Raw genomic sequence first — 20,779 nt, 5'->3', positions numbered from 1 at the left:
AAGAGAGACAAATTGGATGAATTTTTTTCTGTTTTTTCTCGAGTGACAAAAAAGTGCTGTAACTTGGCGTGCAGTTTCATTTTGATTCTAAATCTATACTTAATTCAGCTTTTAAACTGAGAGCTAATCAGCTTAATACCGATATCAGGTAGTAAACAATTTAATGAACTTTGATAACTTAAATCTCAATGACTTAATGTCAGGGTTTTTTTCAGTTTATACCGTCTTTTGATTTTGCTCTTTTTACTTTGACCGTATTCTCTATATTGCGTAATTCAATGCATGAAAAAAATTAAAATCCATGCAGTTGAAACAGTGAGTGAAAAAAGTTAGAAGTCAAACGTGAAAAACAGTTATTTATGTAAATAGAGAAACGTGATCAACAAGTGAAATGGAATGAAGAAAAAAATGAGAGCCCCTAAATAATAACAGTTTGACAGGCTGACGGTGGCTATTAAAAAAAAACAATTTTACGCAAAAAAATTTTGAAGTCATAAAAAATTTCAGCTTTTAAGTGAATTTTAATTATGATCCCTGGGCTTTTTTGCACATAAAATTTGTTTTTGGTAATTGAGGATTATTACGAAATCATTCCGGTGTAATAACATTCGGGAAATTAACTCAAAAGAGACAAGGAGGCTCGGTAATGTGAGTTCGTACATCAAGTTCAAACCCCGCTCATCCACCTTTTTGGCATAAATGTCTACCAGACAAGAACAAATAGAAAACCCCAGAAATTCAAATATTTTTCAAAAAAAAGTGTGAACAAAGATGCAAATAACTCAGTTGAGCAAAAAATGCCGCATTACATTGATGAGATCAGCCATTATTAAGAAAGCAAGTCAAGACGAACAACAAGTTCAATCAACAATAACAACAAACTTTAAATACATCCAAAACTTTATGTCCCTTTAGGAAAATATTTACAGAAGCTCAAAATAGCGTCGAATAAAACTGACACTAAAAAGGCTCGGTAAGCTTTAGACAAAAAAGAACAAAAAAAGCAAAGATAAAAAAAATTGCTCTATTTCTACAAACAATTATTTTCGATGTATGCAAAACCGTTGGATGGCACTTTGAAACATCCACTATGTTTATGATGACATAAACTTCTATAGCAGCGCTTTAAGACCTGAAAAGAACAACAAACAGAGAAAACATAAAAATTCAATCGAAACTTGCAAGAAAACGCTGTCGAAGCCTCAAGGCCATATTTTGCCCCAAACATATGTTTAATCGAGCCTTTCGCAAGCGCCAAAATAGCGGGGTCCCATTAGTGAGAATAGGTAACAAGTATAACAAAAAAATGGCAAAATTAATAAACACTTCTGTTTTTTTTCGAAAACGATTATTTTTAATTTCATAAAAACCATTAGCTACAGGCAATTGAAAACATCAATTATGTTTATGATTACATGCGCTTCCATAGGAGTGCCTTATGACCTGTCTTTAATGAAATTTTGGTTAAAAAAAGATCAACAAATAGAGACAACAAAAAACTCAAATGAAACTCGCGAGAAAACGATGTCGCAGCCGTAAGGTCATCTTTGGCTCCTAAAATTATACTCAATTGAGCTTCCTCAAAATTCAAGAATGTGTTAAAGGCCTTATCATTAATGAGAAGAGGTAGAAAGCAGACCAAAAATAAGAAAAAAGGCAAAAAATATTGAAATTTTTTTTCGAAAACAATCATTTTCAAAGTCATGAAAGTCACTAGCTACAACAAAAATTACATAGGTTCATCTATTCGTCCAAAGGAAGCGTTTGAGCTCTGTAGGAACACAAAATATGTTTTACGTCTACAAAGAAACGTTACATATAGAGAAAAAAGTAAAATTAGTTTACTTTTTGTGCGAAAAACCCGTGTCGAAGCCAGTGATTTCATAACGAATTCTTTAAAAAAGATTAGATTTTGTAACTTGCACCTTCACTTGACAACCAATATGTTACATGTGACCTGTAATTAACAAGACTAGGAAACAAACAGACAAAAAGGCGAAGTTAAACAACGTTAAAAATAGTTTTTTTATATTTGAAAGCAATTGTTTTCAAAGTCATGAAAGCCATCCGCTATCTACTCAAATCAGAATACAGGCTCATTTTTTCCCTGATAAAATGTCAATGAGTACTGTCGTTATCGCGTTGATTTCATAAGACTACAAAGACAAAGTAAAAATGACAGTTAAAGACATTTGTAAAAGAAATCAATGAAATTCTTCGAGAAAGGGATGTCGAAGCCGTTAAAACCATAATCTATGCCTTTCAAGACTTTTATAAGCTCAATGGTGCCTTATTTTGAGTGCCAATGATTTAATTTGTGAACTGTCAATAATTTGATAATGTGACAAAACGAGAAAAAAAACGTGAAAATGTGGCCAATACCTAAAAACAAAAAAAATAATAGTAAAATCTAGTAGTATCAAAGCGAAAAACCATAACTTAACGCATAATATAGTAAGGAAAACTAAATTATTTTCAATAGAAAGAAGAGGAAGAAGAAGCAATCTTTCTTTGCTCACACTAAGCCACAAGCTGACTAAATTAAGAAAAAAAATTGGCAAATTTCAAAAAGCCACTCTTTAATTAAAATAAAACTTTTTTAAAAGTCAAAACGACCCAAAATCTTTGAATACAGAACAATATACAAAAAATTGGAACTGTTAAGGTAGCAATTTGGACCTATCAACAGTGAGCTGTGATGTGAATTGTTCTGTTCATTAATTATCATAAAAAACTCGATTTTATTTTTAAAATAAAGACCGACTGATTACAATCCGAATTGTTTTTTCGATCGTAACTTTCCAAGATTGGACAAAAACAAGCCCCGCTGTTGCTGTTTGTCCTCTTCGTACACCCAATTGTTTCGAATGCTTTGAGTCTATATTATTTGTTAGTTAAAAGATTAAAAATAAGTGCTGCGTTTTTCATAACCATAGAGTAAAGATAGCGAAAAACGGCAAAATTTTGATTCTAGACTACTCTTAATGGAATTGTAAGTAAGACTAGTCGCCTTTGTATTTTACACAGATTGTGGTTGTTGTTATTTTGGGGTGGGTACTTCCGGCAAATTTAACCAAAATGGACTAAAGAAGCTTATTTTGGACAATTTTTGGCTGAATTTTGAAATACGTAGCCAAAATTTTAGCCAGAAAAATTAAATCAAAATAGTCAACAATACTTTTTTGTCAAAACAGTACTATTGTTAATAATTTTCACAAATTTTAACAAAATTGACGAAATTTTAAGCGAAATTCCGGAAAAATGTGAATAAAAACAACAGAAATTTGTCTATTTTTCACAAAACTCCTTGTAAAATACCTCGATAACTCCTTGTAAAATACGAAATTCAAAAAAAAACTTTTTAATTTCATATTTCACGCCGGAGAGGCTCTTTAATGATACCACTCACAACTCTGTATGATGAATATATCGATCGGTCAAAATTGACTGAACAAAAAAAGCCCATTTGAGTATGTAGTTCCTCCCCCCTCAAGAGGGTCGGAAAAAAAATATAAGCAAAAAAAGTTTTTAAAAAGAAATAGAAACAGCGACCTATAAAAATTGATGCTGCGATCAGGTGAAAACTAGCTCAGATATTTCTCTGTCCTTTTGAAACAGGCAATAATTGACGAACTTTTGATGATAATTGTGTTAAAAATGGAATTTTTACATTTTTAATATTAAAACCATAAACATTTTTGTAAATAAATTTAAATTTTTTTTAGCAATTTAGCAGAATTGATTTTAAAAAATGAGCATAATACGTTAATTGTGAACAAAAATAACTTTAATCTGTCAGTTCACAAAGCTTGAAACCTTGATAACTCCAAGCACAAAATGAAATTAAAAAAACATTTTTTATTCTATATTCTACGCTAGACGGGCTTTCTAATGATACCACTCACAAATCTCGATAAATATATCGGCGAAAATTGACTTAACAAAAAAAACCGTTTGAGTATATAGTTCCTCCCACACCAAGGTGGTACGAAACAATTATTGAATAGTTTTCAGTCATTTATGCGTAGAAAGAGTTGTGAAATGGGTTTTGGGTTTTGAGACTAAATCATGAGTGTTAAAACTTAGTATCACTTTTGTAGTTCAGGTTTGCTGCAACCTAGAAAGATGCATGTGACAGAAGAGATAGGCACTGATTTTGAATAATGAGTTTACCAGTATGTTTTGACTGATAATCAGACCGGATACCAATAGATTTTGCGGATCAATCGTACACTACATAGCTGCTGACGTTCTTATAATAACATTTGATGTTACGCCAGAGAAATAAGTTACAGAAAAGTTGCATTGCACAGTTCTTATTGATCAAAATGATAGGTAAACTTTGGATACATTAAAACACACATTTCTTATGTGATCCATAATCGTTTAAAAACTGTCAAGCATGTTCTTCGTTGCTATCTCAACATCACAGCAAAAAAAATAAAAATGACGAGGTCTTGTCTCCTCAGCCTACCCTAAGAGTTCGGCCCTGATAGCCGACTTTATGAAAAGACTTATTAAGTCGAGGAGAAGGGACATTTCGTAAACTTATCCATTCACATGGTTGTGAACAATACTAATGGTCGACCCAATGTCTTCTATCTCCTAATTGATCCATTCACGGTCGCCACTTTATTCCCAATATTGATAGGATACTGTGTTTCCATAAAATGATATCGCTCGACCGTAATTTTTTTCATACGTTTACGGTTTTTTCATGCTCAATTTTGTTCGACCGCAGTTTTTCCAGTCAATATCTCTCCCACAATATCTGTTAGAGAGTCCACATCTCTCGAGATATATAAAATAAAGCGATATATCCCCGGACTGAACGGCAAGTCAACATCAGTACTGGGCACGTCAAATTGCGAGGCTTATATCAGTACTGGTTCAGAGCTATGATCATGTCACTTTTATAACTTGTCAGTACAAATGCAAGTCTTGGCCAAGACGTGCAAGTCTAAATGCAAGTCTTGGCCAAGACGTGCAAGTCTAAATGCAAGTCTTGGCCAAGACGTGCACGTCTAAATGCAAGTCTTGGCCAAGACGTGCAAGTCTAAATGCAAGTTTTCGCCAAGACGCGCAAGTCTAAACGTTAGTCTTGGCCAAGACGTGCAAGTCTAAATGCAAGTCTTGGCCAAGACATGCAAGTCTAAATGCAAGTCTTGGCCAAGACGTGCAAGACTAAATGCAAGTCTTGGCCAAGACGTGCAAGTCTAAACGCAAGTCTTCGCCAAGACGTGCAAGTCTAAACGTTAGTCTTGGCCAAGATGCTCGTTCGGTAATAACATTTTGAAATCGGAATCAAATAAGAACGAAGCAGAAGCATTAGTCAGCGAACATGATAAACTACCTCATATTTAAAATTGAGCTTCCTAGCTGCAGTCAAAAAAAGTTTTTAGTGAACGATCATCAGGCATACCCCATTTTTTGAGGGTACTGAACATGAAATCTGAAATTCAGACCAAAGTTTCCATCCGATCAGGACGGCATATAGCGCATTCAACTGCCCGTGACATAAGCGTTAAAACTCTATATACAACATTCTTTTTGAAAAAGTATTTTCCGAAATAAAGCCAAGCGTGTTATGGGTACCAGACATTTGGAGCTATGATGTACTTCATGCTCGTTCGGTAATAACTTTTTGAAATCGGAATTAAATTAGACCGGAGTAGTAACATTATTTAGCAGATATAATAAGCTAACTTATATTCAAAAATGAGCTTCCTAGGTGCACTCAAAAAAGTTATTAGAGAACTAGCATCAGGCATACCCCATTTTTTGCGGTACCGAACCTGAAATCTAAAATTCCGACTGAAGTGTTAATCCAATTGGAACGAAACATAGCTCATTCTAACGTCCATAATATAAGCTTTAAAACTATACATATGACAACCTATTTTGATAACTAGTTCACAAAATGTGGCCCTACGAGCCTTGTCACCCGATATCATGAATTATCGATTATAACTCATAATTTCGCTTACAACTCATGCAGGTTTTTATCAATTATTTCACGAACAATTGTAACACATTGTGAACTAACTGATGGCAATATAGGTTCACTGGCTAGTTTGTATGGAGGCATCGAAATTGGCATATTTGGGTCATTTTGACTAGATCCATATTCTGGCTGATTTTTGTACATTTTGGGCCGAAAAAGGATCAACTGGCGCTTGCTGGCGGATAACAGGGCGTAGCGACAGCAAGGGAACCCTAACTGTGCCACCCTTTTCACAATTTTTCCTTTGAACGGAAGGCTTGATATTTTGCATATCTGAAATATCAAGAACTGTCAATTTTCGGCTAAAATTCATTCGGCTCCAAACGGCTGAAAAATGGCTGAAAATGGCCCAGAAACACCTGAAAACGGCCAAATGTGGCCCCTGGTCGCCCTGTGTGACCTTCCGAGGTTGTCATGGCTCACTGGCTATCAGCTGGCGCTTGCTGGTGGATAACAGGGCGTAGCGACAGCAAGGGAACCCTAACTGTGCCACCCTTTTCACAATTTTTCCTTTGAACGGAAGGCTTGATATTTTGCATATCTGAAATATCAAGAACTGTCAATTTTCGGCTAAAATTCATTCGGCTCCAAACGGCTGAAAAACGGCTGAAAATGGCCCAGAAACACCTGAAAACGGCCAAATGTGGCCCCTGGTCGCCCTGTGTGACCTTCCGAGGTTGTCATGGCTCACTGGCTATCAGCTGGTATCAGTTTTCAGGCGCCCAGAAAAAGTGCATATGAAAAAAATGCAAAAATCGTGGCATGTTGCGAAATTTTTTGGAATTCGAAGTTTTCACTCGAAATTTTTTGAAAGTTGGTTTTGACTTGGGAATCAATTTTGCAAGTGTAATTCATGTCTTGGCAAAGAATTGCCGGACTTGCAGACATGTTTTTAGACGTGCACAGTACTGATTTGTGCAAGTAGACTTGCATTTAGACTGGCCCAGTACTGATCTTGACTTGCAGTTCAGTCCGGGTCATGTGTGAACACATTGTGGGTTATTTTTTTCGTATAGGAGATTGGGGTTGAGGTCATTCTTTTGTAAGTCATCATCTCAATTGTGGTTTTAATCAATTAAACATACTAATCACAATTCTGTTCACCAAAATTGTCATTATTAATGCTGATAATCAGTTATTATCACTGACAAAATTTAAGATCTTTTCTTTTTATAATTCTGACTCTGTTGAAGTAAATTGTATCTACAGACAATGCCGCACCAGATCTATTACCACCACCACCATCATCAAGTGAGATTGAATCCAATCAGTCACATTATGACAAAATCAGCTGGGGAGGGTCGGACTCGAACAAGTCAAGTACCACCACTGAGACACCTGTGGGGGCAGTTGGAGTAGACATCCCTGAAGAACCCAGGTCCAAAACAGATGTTTACTATCTAAGGCACATTTAACATACACATACATATGCATATACACACAAACAGACTGACACTCAAACAGATAGCACCATTAACTGTTCCGGGAACGAAAAGCGGCGCCAAATATTTTGACCAATTGATATTTGTAACCTTAAACTAAATCAGACAACAGAATTTTTAAAGGTAGCTTTCAGTGATCGAAAATTTGCTGACCACATTTTGCAGAGGCAAATTGAAAGACTATTGAGGTTTGATGCTAACATAGCTCGCGATTTTGGCTACCGTTTTGGCTATTCGGCTATTGAGGCTTTGAGAATCTGGAAGTCAGTCTTACTGTCAAAACCATAATAGAAATTTTAATTTTTTTCATAGAAATATATATGGATCTTAAACATTGTGTTCAAAAATTTAAAAAATGTGTTCAAGGCGGGGACTCAAAGTGGAAATTTTATGTTCTTTGTTGTTGAAAACATCGATGAAAATATGTTTTCATAATTTCAAATAGGAATTTTGAGCATTTTCAGTATAATCTTAATAAAGACTGCGCATGAATTTTTAAATTCGCATCCTTTCAATTAAGGATTACAAAAAAATCCGTTCATAAAGATCAACCGTAGAATTAAAAATCGGTAGAATTTCGAATCAAAACGTTAAAAAAAGCAGATCTTACTTGAAGGAGATATTCCGACGGTCGCAATTCCAAAGTGGTGGCCAACCGACATCTCATTCAGGAAGAGGAACCCAAACAGGAGGAGCCCAAACAGGAGCTGGTTGAAAACCCGAGTGAGACACCACTTGGAAGCAACAAATCACGCAGAAAATCAAAGGCAAATCAATTGAATGGAAATGCGGCTGTCAACGAGGAGGAAAAGCCCCAATCAACCCAGGTCAGTAGGATAATAAAACTTAAATAGAATGAAGTAAAATCTGCAGGGAAAAAATTGGAGAAGTGAATTTCTGAAAAAATTAATGTCCCTTCAAAGTTGAATCATGACAGTTAAACGAGGAAATATTTGCTAATTCGGACAATTTATACAACAGCTCACATAGAATAGCTCCCCCGAGCAAATGCAACTCAAGCCTCAAAAGCTACTTTAACATAGTAAAATAGATAGTAATTCAACCTCGACGTGAATTTTGCCCAAACAAATTAGCTATCGTTTGAAATTTTTTAGTCGCTGAACGACTAAAATACTAGGTGAAAGTTTTTTCCGCCATTCCTTAAAATTCTTAAGAATCGAAAAGCCCTGTTGGCTCCTGGAATGACCACGATGACCTCAACAACTCAAAACAGTCGACAATAACTTCTCGTAATTCTTCCATCGATGAACAACAGTCGTCAGTTGTTGACAATCGCAGCTCAGAACCCAACAAGGAAGTCTCACGTTTAGCTTTGAATGAGAAACGGTACGACAAATTGTTGACTCCCAATTCGACGATAGCTACGATTCAATTTAGGGAGCTGTTTCCTTTTCCTTACTTATCTTGCACTGAAGAATATAATAACTTATAGATGGTAATGTATCTTCAAATTAGTATATGACTTGAAATGGCCGCATTTAGAATTTTAGAGCCAATTTGGGAATCAATGTTCTAATATGTATTCTCAGATTTGTGATTCCATTTTTGGTTCTTTATTTTCAGTTGCAATTGCGTCTCCTCTTATTATTTTTGCAAAAAATTATGACAAAAAAAACATTTCTTTTTATCTCACAAATATGAAAACAAATTGTATTCACGCGGAAAACGAAACAGTTAACCTAATTTAGCGATGACACGAAAGAAGTCACATCGGAAATTCAAGCTCGCAGAAGTAGTCTAACGTATGATTATGACGATTACTTAACTGCTGACTATCGCAGAAGCTCAGGAAGCACAAGTGAAGCATTATCTTTTCATACGGCACTAGCAGAGATAAGTAACGGCTCGGGGGTACGAACAGATGATAGCTGTGTGTACTTTGGGCAAACAAGAAGCTCAGTCATGAATGAAATGACGTCGAAGGAAAACTCTACAACTGAAGGGATTTTTCTTGCAGGTCAACCCGAATTGTGGGTGCTTTAGGGCTACTATAATTTTGGGGTAGCTAAATAGAACGATACCTTTTTGAAGTAATTGAATAAGACTTATTTTGCAAAGGAATCATCTTTATGTAATATCGAACTGACGTTCTGAGCTAAAAAATAGCTCGATTGAAAATTGGTTAACAAAAGTAAACGTTTAATTCTCTTTCTTTAATTTTTAACCGCCTGTTTGTAGAAAAAATGCATGTGGCACAAGTATTCAAGACCTTTGATTGTGATTACCATAACTTTCCAATAATGAAACACCATCTACCGATTTTATAGAAACTTACTATTAGTCCAAACGGTCATAATCAGTGATTAGGTCTGGCAAATAAGGAGTTCAAAAGATAGCTTGCTAATTTCAAAGACCCTTCCTGTGTCAAAGACCCTACCAGATTGGTTACTCTGACACTAAAAGACATTAAAGGCTCCCCAGCCTTGGGCCCTGATCAACTGAGCAACCTCCATCTCAAACATATTGGACCCTTCGCCACAGCATACCTCACTGCAGTTTTCAATCTTAGCATCAGCAAAAGTCAGATCCCCTCAATGTGGAAAAAAAGTATCATCATCCCTCTTCCCAAACCCGCTAAACCGGTCAAAAGTGCCAAGTCTTATCGCCCTATCTCCCTGCTCTGCCCTGCCAGCAAACTCCTCGAGAAGCTCCTTGCTGACAAGATGGTTGAGCATCTGAGACCGACAACGCACCAGCACGGATTTAGAGCTAGACATTCGACGGTCACAGCTCTCAACGAGATTAGTGAAGACATTGCCGCCGGGTTCAACGCTAAAAAGCCACCGAAGAGAACTATCCTCGTCGCGCTGGACCTCAGCAAGGCATTTGACATGGTCAACCATGACATCCTGCTCTCACGTGCCGCAGACACCAGCCTACCAGGTTACCTCCTCCGATGGCTTTCAACTTACCTTCAGGGAAGACAGGCACAAACAAGCTTCAGGAACACCATCTCCAGCTTCAGAATCACTAGAAATGGGGTCCCCCAAGGCTCGGTGCTGGGACCACTTTGGTTCAACTTCTATGTGTCTGATGGTCCGGCCCCGCCTGCCAGTATCAACATCAAATCATATGCAGACGACTTCACGGTGTATACCTCAACAGCTTGCCTACCATCAGCAACTGGGCCTTTGAACACCTACCTGTCCAACCTTGCAGATTTTTTCAATAGCCGCGACCTCCACCTCGCTGCTGAGAAATGCACTTCCACACTATTTACCACGGACCCGAAACAGTACAAAATCAACCCAAATGTAAAAATCAACAACAAGCCAGTTCCCCATTCTCAAACAATCAAGATTCTAGGCGTCACATTTGACACTGGACTAACATTCACCCCACACATTAAGGACGTCTGTGCTCGCTCTCGCAAACGACTGAACGTGCTCAAAGCACTTTCTGGAACCAACTGGGGTCAGTCTAAAGAGACGCTTCTGATTACATACAAAGCAACAGTTCGTCCTCTGCTAGACTATGCGGCTCCAGTGTGGGGTCCCACCACCAGCACTACCAACATCAACAACTTACAACGAGTCCAGAATGCGGCCTTGCGAACAACAACCGGCTGTGTTTTAATGTCCAGCCAGGAACATCTGCACCAAGAAACCGAAATTCTCGAAGTCAGGCGACACACGAGGCTATTATGCGTTCAACAACAACTCTCCCGCTATTTACCAGCCCACCCAGGCGACCACATTATAACCAAGCCGAACCCCCCCAGACTCATAAAAGAATCATTGCACACCCGTTACAACAGGTATATCGAACCATACCTTGATGAAACTGAAGATAAAGACAAGATAACATCCAAAGAATACCGAAAGATTCTGAAGAACATGCATACAACAGAAGTCAAAGACGCCATCAACAACTATGAGCCGTCCAGGGTACTTGCCACTGCTGCCCCCATGAAGATACATGACAGTGAGAAAACACTCCCCAGAGGCAGTAGAAGGCAACTCGCGCAACTCCGCTCTGGTTTCAGTCCGCTTCTCATGACCTACTCGGCTAGGATCAACAATGATGTGTCTGAGACGTGCCCCGACTGTAAACGAGAGCCACACACAACACAACATCTTTTTAAGTGCCCGATGAAACCCACCAATCTCTCCGTGAAGTCACTTTGGACAAGACCTGTGGAAGCAGCTAAATTTCTCTCGCTCCCACTCAACGACAACACCGCAACATCGGACTGAGGCAAATAACAACAACAACAACCCTTCCTGTGTGACTCAAATGTCTCAAATTTACATTTCACTCCAATGGTTCGCTACTTAAATAAATGGCCCGGTTGCGGAAAGAAACCCCCACGGAAAAAACACAACCGAACAAATTATCACAACCGAAATTCAATTTTAAAATGGGGGTTTATTTCCGTGTGGGTTTATTTCCGTGGGGGTTATTTTCCGTGGGGGTTTATTTCCTATCTAAAATTTAGTGGGGGGTTTTTTCCGTGGGGGTTTGTTTCCTAGACCCAAATGGCCATAATTTTTGTGCATTGTGTCATGGTTAAAAACTATAATGGCCATATTAGAAATTTATTAAGAAAAGATTTATTGAGAAAATTAAGGAAGTTAATTTTTTTGTCATTTTGCGTTGATTAATGCTTTATGGACATTAAGGATCACAGTTTTCACCCAATCAGGTTTTTAGAAAATGTAAGAAACTCAAAACTGCAGATTTCAAAGATCAAAATTTCGACAAAGTTTTGTCACTTTTGTTGCTTCTCAAGGTTAAATGGTTCTTTATATTTACAATTTTTCTCTTCACTCCAACACAAAATCAAGTTAGTGAAACCATTGCAATTATTACTTCTAGGATAGTGAAAAAACAGTGCAATTAGTTCAACGTCTACGAAACTGACTATCTTATATGTAGAGACAGAGAAAATATTCGCCATCTGTTATAGTAAACGCAGAAACACTTATTAACATGAAAGCTGTCGATTTTTCAACTCAATCCATGCAAGCATAAATTTATCAGTATCTTTGAAATCTATGCCAATTGAGAAAAAACTTAAGTATGTAAAACAAGAAAAAACATAACCCTACTCACGGCAAACATAGGAAAAGAAATTTTGACAGTTTTCTGTGCGTAGAAGCAAGCTATTTTTCTGTTTAGTGTGATCCTCAAACAATTAGGGAAGTAATTGCACTGTCATTTCAGCAAGAGCAATCGGGTAATTTATAGCTGATTCATGAAAAAAAATTAGTTCCCATCATCTGCTACAAATCCAGACCTGAATAACAAACAGTTTAACTTGATTAATTGTTTTGAAGCAAGTACTGTGTTATTGTGCAAATTGCCGCTAGAAAATGTTTTTACAAGCCACCTTTATCAATGTGGCCTTCATATGCATTAAACAAGCCCAAATTTTATTTTGGCTCTTTAATCAAGTTAGAAAATAAACATCAGTTCTTCTGGGTCTCTGTTAGCATGCAGGCGCGCAATTTTTTTTATTCCCATGTATTTGGTAACCGCCTGTACGATTTGCGGTACAGGTATTTACAATTTTCTTCTTTACTCCAATACAGAACAAAGTTAGAGGAACCCTTGCAATTACTACTTCTAGGATAGTGAAAAAACGGTGCGATTAACTCACCTTAAGGTGTGTAAAACAACAACAAACTGAAAATACCTGTCGAATTTTTACCCCAAAAAGGTGTAAGATTAAGGGGGTAATCGGGGGATTTTTTATAGCCATTTCCCTAAAAGTCCTACATCATTTTAGGGGGTAATGAGGTTAATTCGATGCAAGAGTGGCGGTAATGGGGGTATTTTGAGGTGGAGGTAGAATGATGTAAGAGTAGGGGCTAGTTTTGGGAGGTGAAATGATGTGAGAGTAAGGGGCAATGTGGGGTAAAATTACTTAAGGCGAACGTAAGAAAAGAAGTTTTCACAATTTTATGTGCGGAGCATTAAGCTAACTCTCTGTTGAGCGTGATCCTCATGCAATTTAGGGAAGTGATTGCACTTTGAATTCATCTATCTAATGATAAAATTCAACAGATCTAACAAGAGATTCAACCGACAGAAAAATAATGCAATTTTGTCTGGAATTTCTGCGTAAGTAATATGTTAAAATCTTTAGTTTCTGATGATTAGACTTTGGCTGATATATAAATATCAAAAGTTATGGCCAATACTATTCTGCAAAAATTGATTTAACAGACAGGTTGCACATGTTGGTTTAGTTTTGTTGGATAAGAATTGTTAACGAGTGTAGATAAAATATTCCGTTGTCTGTAAACATCGTATTGAACTGTGATTGCACCCAAAAAACGTTTCTAACACTTTAACTGAAGCTTAAACTATGAAACCTAAGTTTATAAGAAAAACCATGACCAAATGTTTCCTCTTGTCATGTACGTTGATCGAAGAATGAGCATTCGAAATTCATACTTGGTCAGCAAAAATTGCAGTGGAAACCTCGAGGGAAAAAATTCTAAGTTTGAAATTATCTTGTAACAATTGAGTCGAATAAGGGGAGCACGGCCAGAGCTATTCCAAGAAGAATAATCAAAATGGAAAGGAAACAAAGAATTTACTTCATCACTAAAAATTCATAAAAACTGTACGAATGATGGAATGGAAAAAATGCGTCTATGCAAAATTTGATCTACATAGAAAAGCTAATCATATTTTGATCAAATTTAAAATCTTAAAATTAAAACTAAAAATTGAAGTTTCTGAGTAGTTATGCTGCTTCCAATTAAAGTTTTTAGCTAAAACTCAGGTAAATGCTGCTCAATAATTTTTCAAATTTTTAAATTTTACTTAAGGAGAATGGCTTTTTAATACTTTTTAATCTTTTGATTGTTAGGAAGCAACCCAACTTCTCAATATAGCAAGAGAAGTACAGTAATTTATAGCTGATTCATGGAACAATTAGTTAAAATCATCTGCAAAAAAAACAAACATGAATAACAAACAATTCAACTTGATTAATTGTTATGAAGCAAGTAGTTTCGTGCAAATTGTTGCTAGAAAATGTTGTTAGAAGCTACCTTTATCATTATGGCCTTCATATACATTAAACAAGCGCAAACTTAGTTTTGTACGACACGAAAACTTTACTTTTGACGTTCTGACAAATAAGGAAATTTTGACCTATTTTAAATGTTTTTGGCTTTTTAATCAATTTAGAACATAAACGTCAGTTACTCTGGCTCCCTGATATCATGTGGGTGCAACGATTTTTGATTCCTCTATTCTTAGTACCTGCCTGTATGATTCTAACAATACGTTAGAACTTAAACCTTTGATGCTCAAAGGACCCAGTGCGCTAATGCAATTGCACTAACTTCCTTCTATTAAGTACCTTTACAGATGAGGCTGGAAATTATACTCCAATTCATTTAAGAACCAAAGACTAAAAATGCCTCAAATTGAACCCAAGTGTTTGAAAAAAAATATTAACTGCTTCGTGGACTTAAGCCTTAAAGCCATTATACTGTTACCTCCGTTATCAAAACAAGTCATCAAGGGGCCAATATTAATGTTCCAAATTTTAGGAGCAGCAAAAGTGTAAAAAATAATTAACGCTTCACTTCAGTGTTAGAAAGTTATGAAAATGTTAGAACAAATTATTTACTTAATTCCTCTATATTTAATTGCTCTCAAACGAAGCTTGTAGCAATTATATTAGTATTATCGGCCTTTTTATGCAATTTTTCTTTTGACTGATTTTTCGTCTGACCCATTTGACATTTCGTCCTCACAAACGGGATAAACGAGTAGTAGCGATCTGCGGGCATTAAGTGCACTTAAAGCCTTTCAGCTCACTTGTCTCAGAGTATGCGATTCACGGACACTGTTTTGGAGACTTATACTTATGGTGTGAAGCGCGGTTCCTACAAATTGACCCACTCACCCCCCCCCCCCCCCCCCCCCCACAAACACACACACACACACATCAGCCCCCTCTCACTTCGCCCCTTTTTCCCACCTCTGCACATCGTTCAGGCCGTAAGGGCTCCGTGCAGCCAAAAAAACCCTCCCACCGTTGTCCCCCTGTCTCCCCCACACTGTTGCTCCAACCCCCCATCAGCCTCCTGGTGAATTTCCCCTGTGCTCACCTCACGCTCCTTCAGTTAATTTAAAACTAGCTTCAGTAAACCTTGGCTAGCTTTTGAAGAAGCCAACAGCTCGCTGGTCGTTTGAGAGCAATTCGCCCGACATTAGTCGGTTAGGTTTTATATACTCAGTGAGGAAGAGACCCGATGGGCTAGACTAATATGTTCTTCTAGCAAAATTAGAGGAGCAAGTGAATGGTATAAAAGTGTTAAATTTCATTTTTAATTGAAGTTAAAAGTACAATTTTGCAGGTTACTGACAAAAATTTATATTCTTAAAAATAGCCACGATAGACGCTTGTGGTGTGGCCTTCCATATAAATGAAAAAACTAAAGAAATAGCATGGACAGATTGACCACCGGTCCTTTAAACGACCGCTAGAATTTTTGGGTTAGATTCAGACTGTCATTTAAATGAGGCACATACGCCCTATAAGGAAAAAGAGCTACTAATAGAGTTTTTTCAAAACTATTATGCTCGAAATCAAAATCTCAAGACTCTAAGTTTTAAGAATTAGGCCATATACGTTCCACACTACTTAGCTGCACACTATTGATCTTTAACTAGTAATTGTTCATAAAATTTAAAGCTCTTTTAGTGAGTTCAGAAGACATTTTTTAGTGAGTTAGGCCACGCAATTGACCTAAAGGCACAAAAAATGACGTCAAGCACAAAAATTTTAACTGCAAACAGTTGAAGTCACTGAAAGTGAAAAAGTCAGTGGTCGCAAAAATGATCGATGGATACGACGATTTAAAAAACATAGCAGTACAAGTCCTGACGTACAATTCAAAAAATTTTCATTGACTAATAAAAAACTAGACCTAGAACGGGCTATGAATGGATTGGGAAAACCATTTAGAGAAAAATTCAATCCAAAAAATTGAGAAAACAGTAATCTAAGTGAAATTGCCGCATGTAAGAAAAAATCACTCGCGAGAAAGCGAATTTTTGTTCAAACACCGTTTTCTCTCTCTACTTTAAAATTAGAGCAGAAAATTTTCACTCCGCAAAACCACTCGTTTTTTTGCTCCGCTTCATGTTTCAACATGACCAAAATCACTACTCCAATTTGACTTCAAAAATCATGAAAATGTGTGAACAGATCTTAAAAAAAGACAGCGCCCCTATACAATTCAATTTCTTTGAATTGTAAGAAACACTATGTCCCTAATAATAGCCGCTATTGCGTCGTGGTTATTAATAAAGGAACTGGAATAAACTAAGCGTCTCCTTCTCCGATAGCGAAGCAGAGGTTTATTTACAGCGGTTTGATTCAAGTCTCAAAATTAGATCGCTAACTAAGTCTATTTTTTGCCTCAAATTTAGTGTGCTAATGTAGGACACTATGTTTAGTGCAAGGAATTAGACTTTAACTTCGTTTAGCCTGATTTCAATCTTTAAAACTAAGCTGTCTGCCTCGAAATTTTAGTGACCGATGGAACCTTACCCTGGGGTTCCTTAAACAAATTTTGATACCTTTTTATGTGCTCTGCAGATGATATACAAATTGTGTCTATGCAGATAACACTGCAGACTGCAGTCTCTCTTAATCAGCTTCACAATTCAAATTAATTTGTTATTTTTGAACAATTTCTGAAAAAAAAAGAGTAGAAAACAACTTCATCATATTGATTGCTGAAAAACAATCAATAAGCCATGTAAAGTAGTTTTTTTCCATCAATCGAGATAAACGAAATTGATTGATATCTCAAGCACCATCTTTTTCTCTAATTGCGGTAAAGGATATTTGAAAAAACTGTTTTTTGTAAGCAAATTTTTTTTTCAAATTGAACAAAGCGCTTACAAGACTGAACAAAAAATTCACAGTTTTTCATTTACAGTGTGAGGAAAACAGGAGCATCATCAACTGACAATTAATTACCGAATTCGCAAAAAACCACAATCATGTCCTTGATACACCGCCACTTGGAAGTTTTAACATACCAGATTTAAGCAATGCTAAATTAAAAAATGCCCAATTTAGAACTCCCTGAAATTTAAAGCATGCAAAGTGAGTGTTTTAAGCATGGTTGAACGACTCTGCTGAAATAATTTGGAGGTTCTATCTCATATATCGGACCTCTGAGTGTTTCTTAACTGCTCAGATTCACGTAATCTTAACATAATTACTTCAATTCTGTGTTCTGCTGATTCAGTATACAACAATTTTAATTTGATGCAGAAAAAGGATTAGCTCCTTTAAGACGACCAGATGTTAAATCACTGCGTCTACTTTCAATTTGATCTTATCTGAGGACACATATACCACCAAAAACGAGATAACTATTTATTTTGTTTACCTCTGTTTTACGCAATATTTCGATGCGTGATATATTTTGAGGGCATAGTTTTTGGCAGCCAGAGCCCTGTTACAAGATAATTCAAACAAGGGATCACTACAAAAAAATGAAGTCTGAGTGGCAGGAAAACTTACTTTTTTTGAGAGCAACTATTTTGTGATGCAAAAACTTTCCATTTTTTGTATTCTTCTCAGAAAAACCTCTTTTTAGGGGCTGGAAATTCAATAAATTTATGTTAAAACAAAATTCTTAGCGGCATGACAAATTTAGTGCCCTGATCCAAGGGCACTTGCGCCCGAGTTACGGATAAAGGTCCATCGGTGGAACAAAGGTTTAGGCTGTAACGGTTTTAGAAAACCAAAAGATAATCAAAAATGAAGTTTCATCCCAAAATTTGAAAACTAAGGGAAAATTTAATACCCTTTATACGGAAATCGAGTGCGAGTATGGGTCTGGTAAAACAATCACTGCAACACCAATTTGAGTTCTTGAATGGCCCTAATCTATATCTCATTTCATGAGGCGGTCATCGCATTTCCAACGATTTCTCATTTAGAAAACAATGACAATTCAGGCCAAAAATTAGCAGACGGGCAAAAGCAGACGGGCAAAACAGAGGGGTCCGGAAATTTGCAAATTTTATGCACCACGCTGCTTCAATTTCTTTCGTACCGAAATAACTCGATACCGAATTGCAGAGCTGGTCCTGCTTTCAGTTTTCAGTACCTGTCAGATTTTTACCTTGGCTGCTATATATTATCATTATAGCTTTTGACATATACTTTAGAACCAAATCTTAGTCACCCGAGGGACTTAGAGCCCTGACACAAGGGCGCTTGCTAGACACGAGAACGCTTTCGCCCGAGTGCTAGGCACCAGGTCAGAGGGGAGCTAAATTTTTTTCTGACCTATTCAGAGAACCAGAGGGTATGAAAGAGTTGAATTTCATTTGAAATTGGAGCTAACAGTAAATTGTTGCAGATTAGTGAAAGAAAAATTTCCATCTGAAAAATTTAAAGGAATTAAAATAAACTAAACGTCTCCATCTCCGATAGCGAAGAAGCCGACTAGCTATAGCGGTTTGATTCAAAGGTCGATTTTTTGTTTGAAAAATTGAATTTAGACTTAATGTCGAATTTTATTGATGAAGCTAGTGCAAGATTTAAATTAGAGTTTCACTTCTTTGAGTCTAATTTCAATTTTTCAAAATAAGTTCTCTACCTTGGAGTTTTAGTAACCAATGAAATCGTACCCTTGGTTCTCTAATTTTTTGTTAAAGTACTCGTATACTTTTGTTAAGGTACTCGTATGTAAGTAGGATAAATGGAAAAAACATTATTAGGGAATCAAGATAGGTCAACTAATTAAGGCTGTTAAACAAGCGCCGGGAAAATTAGCAAATTATTTAACGTACTCGTTCCATTATTCAAATCCAAGAAAACATAATTCTGAGAAGATTATCAAAAACTTTCTACGATGTAAGCAACAAAGTTAAATGAAACATGTATTGTACTGTAACTTACAGGACTCAGATCTTTTCCGTTTGCCCTTCCCCCCCCCCCAGCTTAGTGGGCGCTTATTATTTGCACCCCCAGACGCACGTGCCGTGTTTTTACATAATGATGTACTATGTAATGGCACGTGCTCTGTAACTGGGGAGCATAAGGTACTGGTGGGAGGGGGGGGGGGCACAAACGGAAAAGATCCCAGGATTCTTTTTTATAAGCATTCTTAAGATATTTTCTGATGTAAAAGCATATCATGAAAAAGTCACAGTCCATTGTAGCAACATATGCCAACTGATTACCATGTAGAAATTTAGTGATATTTTCTTCGTTTTAAAGCAACAGATCTGTACAACTTTTTTATGAATTCATACTTGTTTTGCCATACTTTTGGAAATTGTCTTTAAAATGAAAAAAAAAATGTTTATTCTGTTTGCCCCCCCCCACCCCCAGTGTTCTTACGCCCCCCAGTTACAAATTATATGTTGTTATATAGCACGCAACTATGTAAAAAAATAACACGTCCGCTTGAGGGCGTGGAAGATATAAACCCACTAATCTGGGCGAGGGAGGGGGCAAAACAGAACAAATCCTGAAAAAAATTTGCGATCACGGTCGGTTTACAAACTGACTTTAAGTTGCAGTTTATATAACAATCGTTTTATTCACCATTATATCTTTTTAGGGATCTATTCTGTTTCGGCCCCCCAGTGTTTTTTATGACCCCCAGTTACAAATTATACGTTGTTATGTAGCACGTTACTATGTAAGAAAATAGCACGTGCGCCTGGGGGTCATAAAAAATTTATGCTGGGAGGGGGCCAAAACAGAATAGATCCCTTTTTAGTGATGAAAATGTTGCATGGAGTGCAAAAACTAAATTTAATTTAACGCGCTTTCCCTTCAGGGGCTGGGTTCATACATACACCATTTTGATTTACTGATACGCAATAATAAATCCAATCTGCATCCTAAAAAAACGGCGGGTAACAGAATCAGGCACTTTCTACCTATATCGGGTTCCAGGATCTATTCTGACCCCCCTCCTCCAGCTTACTGGGCAGATAAATTTTACAGCCCCAGGCACATGTGATATGTTTTATACATAGTAATGAGCTGTATAACAACACACAAATTTCGAAGTTGGAGTAGTAGATAAAACAGGGAAACCAGCCACCAGCAAAATTTGTTCCTTTTCTCCTAACGCTAATCGCGCACGTCGAATGGAACAAATTTTACTGCTTGCTGGTTTCCCTGTTTTATCTACTACTGTATATTCACTCTATATTCACTTCTTATACAATTAAAACTATCCTTTCTTGTCTCAATTAGTGCAAACCACTAGTACAGAGTTAAGCTGGTAATTAACCATTATCAGACGGATAGTTCGGGTTCTATCTCCACCGACTCCGGTGGACGTATCCCAGT

The 20,779-nt window shown here is 36.9% G+C and overlaps 2 protein-coding genes across 10 annotated transcripts in view; one reads left to right on the top strand and one right to left on the bottom strand.

Moving 5' to 3' along the window:
• Nucleotides 1-20,779, bottom strand: part of LOC142336036 (uncharacterized) — a 421,548-nt gene that overhangs the window by 210,183 nt on the left and 190,586 nt on the right. The gene's annotated exons all lie outside the window — the stretch shown is intronic.
• Nucleotides 1-20,779, top strand: part of LOC142336034 (uncharacterized) — a 79,957-nt gene that overhangs the window by 23,546 nt on the left and 35,632 nt on the right. For 7 of the 9 annotated variants that reach the window (XM_075384520.1, XM_075384518.1, XM_075384519.1 and 4 more), the window contains exons 6-7: nt 7,214-7,382; nt 8,063-8,273. In XM_075384520.1, the coding sequence (XP_075240635.1) occupies nt 7,214-7,382; nt 8,063-8,273 (380 nt within the window). Of the gene's footprint in view, nt 1-7,213; nt 7,383-8,062; nt 8,274-9,164; nt 9,425-20,779 lie in introns of those variants that run through there. The other 2 variants (XM_075384525.1, XM_075384526.1) reach the window with 2 other exon arrangements.

Source organism: Convolutriloba macropyga, chromosome 3 (assembly GCF_964194025.1).
Source record: "Convolutriloba macropyga chromosome 3, txConMacr16.3, whole genome shotgun sequence".
NCBI lineage: Eukaryota > Metazoa > Xenacoelomorpha > Acoela > Convolutidae > Convolutriloba > Convolutriloba macropyga.
This window is presented reverse-complemented; position numbering and strand designations above follow the sequence as displayed.